At 41.3% G+C, this 11,241-nt stretch overlaps 1 protein-coding gene across 1 annotated transcript; it reads right to left on the minus strand.

Moving 5' to 3' along the window:
- Positions 1-574: 574 nt before the first annotated feature.
- On the minus strand, positions 575-10,051 carry atxn2 (ataxin 2; the record flags this gene model as incomplete). The annotated part of the gene is made up of 15 exons (XM_010769825.1): positions 575-975; positions 1,612-1,758; positions 1,857-1,920; positions 2,314-2,651; positions 2,756-2,826; positions 2,915-3,022; positions 3,187-3,366; positions 3,595-3,768; positions 4,928-5,176; positions 5,495-5,667; positions 6,504-6,692; positions 6,962-7,053; positions 7,243-7,367; positions 9,078-9,092; positions 9,877-10,051. Coding segments are annotated over 15 exons (2,244 nt in total), but the record flags the coding sequence as incomplete, so codon positions are not given.
- Between the last annotated feature and the right edge of the window lie 1,190 nt (positions 10,052-11,241).

An 11,241-nucleotide genomic window follows, 5' to 3' on the forward strand; every position in this document is an offset into this window, starting at 1 on the left:
TTCTGCAAAGGGACCAGGACGACTGATCCGTGTAAAGGAAAGAATGAATGGGGCCATGTATCGTGAGATTTTGAGTGACAACCTCCTTCCATCAGCAAGGGCATTGAAGATGAAACGTGGCTGGGTCTTTCAGCATGACAATGATCCCAAACACACCGCCCGGGCAACGAAGGAGTGGCTTCGTAAGAAGCATTTCAAGGTCCTGGAGTGGCCTAGCCAGTCTCCAGATCTCAACCCCATAGAAAATCTTTGGAGGGAGTTGAAAGTCCGTGTTGCCCAGCGACAGCCCCAAAACATCACTGCTCTAGAGGAGATCTGCATGGAGGAATGGGTCAAAATACCAGCAAGTGTGTGAAAACCTTGTGAAGACTTACAGAAAACGTTTGACCTCTGTCATTGCCAACAAAGGGGATATAACAAAGTATTGAGATTAACTTTTGTTATTTTCCACCATCATTTGCAAATAAATTCTTTAAAAACCAGACAATGTGATTTTCTTTTCTCATTTTGTCTCTCATAGTTGAGGTATACCTAGGATGAAAATTACAGGCCTCTCATCTTTTTAAGTGGGAGAACTTGCACAATTGGTGGCTGACTAAATACTTTTTTGCCCCAATGTATGTGCACCTTACCTGGGGCCACATGCATTTTCTATGCCCGTCTCTTATTGTTCAGAAAAAGGTGACCCAAACTCTATTTGTCATCTCCCATTCCTGTAACATTACCTTTATTTTACAAACAGTGCTGCAGCATAAACAAAGAGGCTCAAACTCCTATGAGCTGACAGCCATGTGATAAACGGGTGAACCAAAGTCTATCCGTGATGACAGTTTAGAATGGATTGCAATAAGAAGTTGGCAAACCAACATCTGATGGCATTATTTGAACAAGCAAGAAAAACATCTTAAGACAGATTGGGCTTTTAAAAAACAAAAGGATTAAAAAAAATTCACAAACCTTCCATATTATGCTTTTCTAATGGAGCGAGAGAGAAAGAGGAGGAGGGGAGAAAAGGAAAAAAGAACCACTCTTAGATTCACCAAGTTATTTTATCGTTTACACGTGTCTGATGTTGGATCACCAAGTTTTTCTTAAAGCAACAACGGGAAACGTTTAGATTTACATCTACAAATGTAAAGCTTTCATCAGAAATATGGTCAATACCTTTGACATAATAATATAAACAAAAAAAATGTACGTATGTATAATGAAGTATGTCCAGTTATCCCAAAATATATAAGAAAACATTTCTTAAATATTTCAACAAAAAAACTGTATCTGAAAGATGACAGAAGAAAGAAACGTTGTAAAATGATAACAAGGTGTAGGAAAAAAAAAAGTTAAGTGAAGTAGCCTATTGAAAAATAAATAAATTAAAAAATATATATATGTTGACGTGCATTACAAATTAATCAAAGAGAGGATATGAGAAGAAAATACCAAATGAGGACAAACATTAGCAGACATGTTGGGAGACATACTGGTGATCGTGAGGGATGTGTTTGAATGAATTTACAACTACGATGGAATGTGACACATTAAGGGTGATTGAAAAGAAACAAGCAACCTCTCAGTTTTCATACTGCACATTTCAGCATGCCGGGGTCTCACCTGCACTCCGGGGCTGACTGGTGTGAGGGGATACATCTGGGGGAAGCACACCGTCTGTCCGTAGACAGCGGGGGGCTGCTGCACCACGATGGAGGGGCTGGGCTGGCCCTGAGGCCGGGGGGGCGTTGGGGTGTTGGCTGGTTTGGACTGATGAAGGAGCATGGAAAAACAGACATGGAAAGTTAGTCAAATAACATGCTCAGTGAGTCATATTTAAATAGTCTTGTCTGGCACAGCATACTGACCTGCGTGTTAAACCTGGGTTTGAACTCATGGGCATTCGGGTTCAGAGTTGATTTTCTCACTTGACTGCAGGAGGAAAGCAAACAGTGAAGAAGTATACATTTGACAGTCATCAAATGTATATATTCCTTTAAAAAGACATATAAATAAACATATGTCCTAAAACAGCTGGGCAAACAATCCTCAAACAGGAATAAGCATTGCATTGTGGACTATTTTCAGCAGCTGATTAAAACACATTTGGTTATCTAGTGAGTATATCAGGCAGCACAGTGTAGCACATTGATGTGTTTTGAATAGTGTTCGGGCCACAATGGATTTAAATATACCAGGCTTTGACTACACATAAAATACTTGTTAGGATCAAGACTATGTTGGTTTTGGTCTTTCCATGTGAGTTGTTGATGCCAGGATAAACAAGGATATCCTTTAAACATACGTTCAGTCTCATCCACTCACTCTTGTACGGCCTCCTTTTTCTCCTCCTTCTCTTCATGCTTGGCTCCGCTGAATGAGGACGTGGCGTTGGTCTGGACTCCCTGTGATGCCATATCAAGCCCCGCCCTCTTCTGGTCGGGGGCTGAGGGGGACGGGGACAGAGCAGCAGGGCTGCCAGGCTTACTGGCGTTTGTGGTGGATGGAGCAGGTGCTCCACCAGCAACACCGTCTTCAGGGCCCTCCCGCCCCACTGAGGAGGCTTTGTCCATGGGAAGATCTTTCGGCTTGTCTGCTGGATCTCTGGGGGGCTTGGTCATCATCGGGTCAAAGGCAGGGTCTGAGTTTGAACTAGACTGCAACTGGAAAAGGAGAAATTAAATTAAAAGAGTTAGAGGAGGCGCATTCAAGCTCTAGTGCTGCCTCAAAAACATGAGGTGAGTTAGGCCAGATTTCCAACACTTACCCTAAAATCGACACTGAATTTCTTTAAATTATCTATTTGTTTTCTGTGGTCTGGTGCCATAGAAGGGGGTCCTGTAAGGCAAGTAGAGAGATACACAATTGAGGTTTTCAGTGATAACCAAATAGATACAGTCAACCTGCTGACCGGTGTGAGCTGTACCTTTACAGACTGGTCTGGCGACACTAGGTGAGCTGTCCAAGGGCTTGATGTTCTCCTTGTTAGCCGTGGGGGATGTCTGTCTTGTCTCTTGGACGCGACAGTCTTTTGCTTTAACAGAAAAACAGTCATTAGACTCCCAGCAAAAAACAAATGCTTCTGGTAGTGACAGAACGTGCACTAAAACATCAAATCCAAACAGAAATCAGGTGTTACATTCTGCACAACAATCATTCATTCAATCAATCTCAATGAAAGTGTTACTTTCACATTACCATCTGCCGAAGAAGAGGTGACCATGTTGGGGGCGGGGCTAGCAGCATTAGGAGAGGAAGCTGATGTTGCTGTAGAAACGGTTTCCACAGGAGCAGCTCCTGTCTGGGCTGCTGGGAGGGAGGAGGAGCCAGAAGAGGCTCCACCCATATTATTCTGTCGGGGGGAGCGAGGTCTGTGAGCTGAGGAGGGGAAGAAGAAATTATTACAAATAACATAAAACATTTCTAAGTTACCCCAATCAACTTGGCCATTACAAGTTTAGAAGTAATGAAATAGTTTAGGCTTTCACCCATGATTGCATATTGTTATATTGAAACCTTTGAAAGATTTTAGGTTCAATGCAAAGCTCTTAAAACGTGCGCAGAAATGTTCCTACAGTTGGACATGGAAGCAAAAATCTATTCTACCTCCGCTAACCACAGAGGACCATGTCCCTCCAGAGGAGCTGCTCCTGGTTGGTGGAGTCACTGGGACCTCTCCAGGAGCATTGTGGGAAATGAAATCCCCTCCGGTGGTCCTACAGGGTGGCGCTCTGTGAGAACGAGGCGTCCGCTGGGATTTAGGAGACATCCTGGGTGGGCCTGTGGATGAAGAAAGACAGATGAGGACAGACAGAACGGTGAATGCAGACCGTGGAGGTAAGGTAAACACTGACAGCCTGTGTACACTCCTGCTGTGGAGGATTCTCTTAAACTCGTCTTTGTCCTACACATTCTTTAAAAAACCCAAACCTCTGCACAGAGTACATCTTATTCAAGGTTTAAATATCACATCACACAGTCATGTTATTTGTTGACATGCATGTTAGTGGAGGATCTGCAGATAATCCTGTAAAGTGATCAAAACACATCCCACTTCAAACCAAAGCCACGTGAAGTGAGGGAGGGGAAACGGGGAGGGGAGGAAAAAGGTGAGGAGGGAAGCTGTATTTCAGAAATCACCTTTTAGCAGTTTGTATGGTGTTTCACAAGTGACAGCACACTGCAAAACTGATCTTTGGCTGAACATAGGTTAAATCATTTCCCATTTTACTCCCATTAAAAATGTGATCAACAGATCAAACTTGCTGGCTCTCATCAGAGGTGCAACTGACTTGTAAAATGTTTTAAGCAAAAGAGGTGGCTAACAAGTTGAAGCTCAAAGCTTTTAATTTAACCTCATATTGGTTGATATTATTTCAAATCCAGTGCTTGAGTACAAAGCCAACACAACACAAAATGACCTGATTAAGCACAGTATGAATAGAGACCAACTGATACAAATATAGAAATCGAGCCTTTGAAATGTTTCCTTCGTTCTTTTTAGGGTAACATCTGTTTTTAATGATTTAATCAGCAACAACATTCCTTATTAGCCAAAATGTTGCGATGTCTGTTCTTCCTCTTGAAGGCTCCATAAGAAGCATTATGAGACACTGGTGCCATGGTGATCTAACATTACAAAGCAAACATCGAGATAGAGGATCCTCTTAGTGGCTTACCAAATCCTCAACATTTCCATCTATATGGAAATTGCAAATATGACCCCAAATCAGTCTGAAGAAGCAACTTCACCCGTTTTAATGTTCCACACTAGACCTGGGCAAATGTATTTTTGAAAGTAGTTTGCCTATTTCACTTTTAAGACGCTTCTAACATCTTTCAGTGTAATTGTCATGGAATATAATTTCCACATTGAGCTCAATCCCTCCACCTTCAACTCATGCCTTTGCCCAGGTCTGCTCCACACTGATGTGGCTACCTTCTGAAGACATGCGTTTGGGCAGAGTGGAGGCTGGTGACGTAGGCCCATGGTGGGAAAAGGAGGATGAGGAGGAGGGATAGGAGGGGTGGGATGAATGAGAGGAAGGCCTGGAAGGTCGAGAGGGGGGTCTGGAGGGTGGCCTGGTGGGCGTGGTCACCCTAGGAGGCAGGGAGGAGGGGCCAGACTGGTAACGAGGGGGGGGGCGGGAGGAAGGAGACGGACAGGGTGAGTGCCAATGGGATGAACCTAAAAGAGGGAAGGACAAATGATCAAGGATGACAAATGGCAGATAACAACAAGTAATAGTGGGGGAAACCAAGATAAAGCAGGAATATAAGGAAGGGGAGATTAATAAATATGAGAAAGAATGATAAGGCGGAAATATTATTATTAAAAAATTAACAGCAACAACGAATATGAACATCCCCCAGACTGATTAAGAACTGGCTTTAAATCAGTAAAAGGACAGGATTGGAGAGAACAGTATCTGGCCCTCTGTAGTATGTGGTTGTTTAGCATTTAGCATGTAGCCCCATAGGTTTGTGTGTGACTTATTAAACATACCTCCGTTAACCACCCTCTGGTCCGCCCCGGCGCTGGGACTGTAGTCGTGAGGTCCTGCTCGAGGAGCCGAGGGGCCCGCTGAGCTCTGAGCCAGGCGAGATGGGTTCTGACGTCCCGGGCCCCAGGACATCGTCTCCCTGCTCCTCTGACCCGGAGGAATGTACTTGTTCTCTCTGCATACATACACACACAGGCAAATGGTTTAGTCAAATACATCTGACGATAATAGATAATTAAGGAGGGAAGAATTCATTCTACATTATTACATTCAACTACATCAGTTCTCATCAGCCAAGATGAGCATGTTTTTTTAATTACTAAGAAGTCTTTTTTCTGTGATTGCCTATGTGTACTTAGTGTATTTGCTGGAATAACTTAGACTGCAGGCATTAGGTTTACACATGTAGGTATTATTCTTCGTGTTGTATGGCATGCAACTATAAATAAAATCTACGTACATAAAGTACAAATGTCTTTCACTTGTAAAGTCTTCATTAAGATATCAGGCAGTGGAAATAAACTCTGTACACAAGTGTGTAGGATTCTCTTTTTATTCCACAGGTACTGTGTTTATTAAGATACTGTATAACTGCTCTATGATGAAAATTAATCTCTGATTTTATAGTTAATTTTAATGCATAACTATGTAGAGGTTTGTTAAAAAGGGGTGCAAGTAATATGATATTGAATCATTTGATGATGTCTGCTCCAACACATCTACAGGCCATTAAGATTGCAAACAGACAAGGCCAGTGCAATAACTTGAAAGAATGCATATTTAATGATAATAATAATGACAATAAAAATATATAGTATAAATTCAATTTTATTATATAAAGTATAAACTATGTTAATGTTGCAGTGTTGTGCTGAAGCATTTTAAAAAGGAGCTGGCATTGCATCATGAGCTAATTACAAACAAGAAGAACTAGTACAAATGAACAATCAGCAATTAAACCATTTTAACGTTGTATTGGCCCTTAAGTGTCTATGTGTGTCCTGGTCTCACCTGCTCAGTGAGTGGGTCTCCCGATCCCCTCTCATCACAGCAGTATACTTCTCCTCCTCAGAGCGCTCATCGTTCTCTAAGGCCACGCGGGCCTTGTATGTGGCGCTGCCCTCGATCTCCTCGGCCAGCTGGGCCGCACGCGCCTCCCTCTTGAGGAACTCTTCTGAGTTGTCCCTCTCCAGGGGGACCCTGGGAAACAAGGACAGGTCAGACAAGGTCAGCAGGCTGATGGAGGGACTCGGGGAAGACTGATATCATGTTTTACTTCTATCAGAAGATGTCATAGCAAGATTATGTTCAGACATATTGACAATAAATTCAGAATTCATTATTTTATTACAAAATACAGCATAAGGAGTATGACATGTAGATGTCGTCTATACAGGAGAAGGCATGGTATTGAACAGAATAAACACAAAGTGATGCATACAGAGCAGAACACAAACAGAAAGGCTTACGTGTATGTGGACAGGCTGCTGTCATATGTAGACAACACTCCATACTTCTCCTCGTTGTATTTAAACATGTCATTGGGGTCCCACCCATTTGACTGATATAGAGAGAGAAGCAGAAAAGAAAGAGATTTTCACTAGAGGTCTATTAACACATTATCAATGCTGTGGATCAGATGAGTTGTGTCCCTGTTAGAGACACAACTCATCATATGAGGGCCTGTATGGACTATGGGGTAACTTATACAGCATCAATGCATTTGTTGTGCTGGTGTCTGTTTTCTTACGACATCGGTGTCCAGAGACTCCAGGCTGTCAGAGTTGTGGGTCTCTCCTCCATCCCAGGGCTCTAGATCCTTCTCTTTATGCTCGCCATTGATCTTACCGCTCACTGCAGCATCTGTGAAGTTGTCTGCGGCACAGACAAAGAACGCATATTTCTGTACAGTGCACACACTCAAAAACACATCCGCATAAGCTCATGATGGTATACAGTCACATGGCTGCAATCTCACTGTTTATGCAGGAAAGCACTCATGCCTTAAGAGCTTCTTCTGCATGCTTTCAAAGCAAGGGTCTATTTGTGGGGAAGGAGTGTGGGTTCACCAGGCACACCCACTCTCAATAAGGCATGGATCTAACTGAATTGGGAAATAGAATCCTTTCAAAATATTCAAAGCTTTTGCTTGAGCAAGTCCTGGTAAAGCCAACAAGGATCAAATGTTCCGACTGTGAGCACGAATTTGAAAACAGCCTTGTGAAAAAGGCAAAGAGCGAGTTCCCAATGAATGCATCGGCCTGTAAAAATATGTACTAATCAAACCACTAAGGTGCTAACATAATGGTAAAACATTTTGTGAATAAAATGTAGGTTTGTCAAAATGTCTACAAGACCAAGTTTGGGAGTGTGTGCAGTGTAAAATACTATGTATATATACAAAACAATTCTAATTAAATAAGGAATTTTAAATGTTGAACTATGGACTGATTGTCACAACTGACATTACTTTTTGTTATTACAGAAAATATGAAGTACTAAAAAAAAAATAAAACTACTGTTGGGTACTGAATTCCAGTTTGAAACGTGAACTTTACCGAGTCATACATGGCTCAACCATAACCACGTACAGGCATGCTCAAAGAAAAGCAAATATCTGAAAGGAACTCTAATCCCATGTCCGCACCATACAGTCTATGGTCAGCACTAGCCTGCACTCACATTCTCAAAACTGCGCCTAATGGACTGCATGCATTAAGCACATCAGCCACCTGGAGTTACATAACTCAGCCATCCCAATTTATCCAACAATACTGTGCATCAAAGCATTTAAAGTGCACTGAACAGGCCAGAGTCATATTAGTAAAGGTGGTTGATATGCTATATCCATACTGTCCATTAAGAGAATTGCACATTCAATAAGGAATATTTACAAATTAAACATAGTGGGGGGTAAGCAAACATGCATGTGGATGTTAGTCAGTCAAATGACCTCAGACTTCAGGGTCAAAATTAATTAAACATCCTTATTATGGTTCATAAAATATAACTTCATTTGAGTTTCAATACAATGCTTAGAAGTTAAATTAGGGTTCTAATATTCAACACATTTTCAATCTGTTGCTTTCAATGGAATCATGCATATATTTTCTCTTTTCCATTTAGATTTGATTTAATCTGAGCTCTGGTTCAGTAAGGTTCAATTAAAACGCTGCAGCAGAACCTCATGTTCATGAGTGGCCATGGCTGCATATAGGCTCCATTAGAGCTATTGCCAAAAACATTAAATAATGATTAATTCAAATAAAACTAAACATCTAATTTTGAAACATAACTTTGATTGACAGCTGAAAAATACACGTTACTGGTAAAAATAAGTATTCGTGTTAGTTCAAGTGGCAACTCTTCCACTGAAAGCAACATCCAGTCAAAAGATAACAAAAATGCTGAACAGATGGAGCAGGACTGACATGGATGAGACTTTTTGATGTTTTTCTCAGGTATCGTGAAAGCGGTGATCCCCAAATGATATCATAAAATTGAATTTAAGAAGCAGCCACAAATCAGACCCCAAGAGATTCAAATTTGTTTGAGTGCATAGAGTAGAAAACAGTCATATATTACCTGTGTCAGAGGGGACTAGAGCATTGGAGAGGAGAGACAGACAGAGAGAGATGATAGTCAGAAGATGGACTGACAGACAGAATGACTGACAGTTTATCGTTTTAAAAAAACTCTAGAGTGGTTTTAGTCAGGCTGTGTCTTATCACCTTAATTCATTTATTCAGTTGAAAACTTCAAAATCAGAATAACATTTTAACAAAATAATACTACTAACATTGGCATTGTGCTTTAGTTGGCAAAACATTGTTCAATTTCCAGTCAGTACACAATTATTGAATTTAACAGGATTACTATTGTATTTAACAAGTGGCACCAGTGTAGTTTCCTTCTCCATGAATCATGCGGCGAGATCCTCACTATTTTTTTACCTGTTCATTTTGAGAAAATAAAACCATCCCACAAAGCCCATTATTTTAGAAGAATTGTATGGGTCAAGATGAAGAAGACTCTTTAAGCTTTTATTGAGTGTCCTTGCTGCACCAGGGCAGGCCTTTGGAACAATCAATAGATCACGTTAGTCATCAATAACTGGCCACTCAGAGAGCACACAAGATTTAACTCATGGTAAAGCCACTGGGACTTCATCGTAGTCTATACAGACTGAAGCTAATCAAAATGTAGTCTGTATTCAATGATGGGCTTAAGCTCTGTTTATGTTTCTGCAATGAATACTAGATTTCAAACTCACCTACTCACGTTGTCTATGCAATATGGGTTTAAAGTATGTACAAGAATATGTTTTCTAAGACTTCTATTCATGTGCCCAGATAATATGTATCACCCCATATGCCCTCAGTACCTTTCCTGGCAAAATTCAGGTCCACATCTTTGAAGGTCACCACTACGACATCTGAGGCCTTGAATATAATGCTCTCCACAATATCCTCTTTCCTGGGAGCTATGCTCGGCTCTGGGCTCTTTCTGTGGGCTGCATCTAGCACCAGGTCACACTGAGGGAGGAAGTTGGGTTCATTAGATTAAAGGGGAATCTGAATAACAGCAAAAGCATTATGTCATTCCAATCAGGCACCACATTAGCTGAATAGTATGAAAATAAATTAAATTAGCAGTATTTTAATAAACAATTAATCTTTTAATTAAGTAAAAATGCCAAACATTTTCTGGTTCTAGTTTCTTAGAAAAGATGTGCTGCTGTCTCTCTCCATCTTCTATAATTGTAAATTAAAGATATTTTCCTTTTGTTGCTAAAGCAATTTGAAAAACGTGACCGCATATATAAAGAAAGTTAGATTGACAAGGAATCGAGTTCTGGTCATTCAATGGCATCCACATAAGTTTGGGGAGATTTTGACCATTTTTTTCAACCAAAAGGAGTAAACGAACTAGTAAATATAATACAATACTGCAGCCAAATTTGTATGACTCATGAGTGGTGAAAATGTTAGCATGTTGGAATATTCAGCTTGTATACACTGTGGTAATAAAAGCCAAATGTGATGCTTTGTTTCGGGTGTGAATACGATGGGTTGCTTTTGCCAGTGGAAGCACACAACATTTGATTCATTTTTGAATATCTTGCCAGCACTTCACATTTAGCCACATGACAATAAAGCTGGGAGGTTTAACATACTCAGTCCACACAGAGACGAAAACTAAAACGAACCGAGGTTGATATCAAAAAAGTATTCCGTCCACACGGAATCGGCACCAGAAACGTGTCCGTCCACAGGAGACTGCTCGACCCGCTGGTAGTACACATGCCGGGCCTGTAGGTGGCGCTGTACTTCCGCCACAAAATACACCAAAAGCAGCAAATAAGACCCCGCGAGCATGGTTGCCCTTCTGTTTATTCTCCGCGGTGGATTTAGCAACATGTAGTTCATGTAGTTCTCCATGTCCACTTGTTGCTGATGGTTGTGGTAGAAAGTGCAGATTTTGCACTAACATCTGTAGCATGGTCAGTAGCGCCGTATACGGCCCTCGAGACCATTTGGTACGGCCCTCGAGGTAATTTATCAACACACGCAAAAAAGAAAAAAATTAAAGAAATCTAGACCGCAAACAAACAAAGCAAGTGCCTGTTTTTCCTGACCAAGGTCAGGGTCCTTGAACACAACAGGAGCCTAACGTGTCATCACGTGGTGCATGTCTCGTCTGACAGGGGTGTAGTTCTGACGAAGAGCACCAGATAGTCGCTCCGGCA

This window comes from Notothenia coriiceps, unplaced genomic scaffold, assembly GCF_000735185.1.
Source record: "Notothenia coriiceps isolate Sejong01 unplaced genomic scaffold, NC01 NC01_scaffold00007865, whole genome shotgun sequence".
Classification (NCBI taxonomy): Eukaryota; Metazoa; Chordata; class Actinopteri; order Perciformes; family Nototheniidae; genus Notothenia; species Notothenia coriiceps.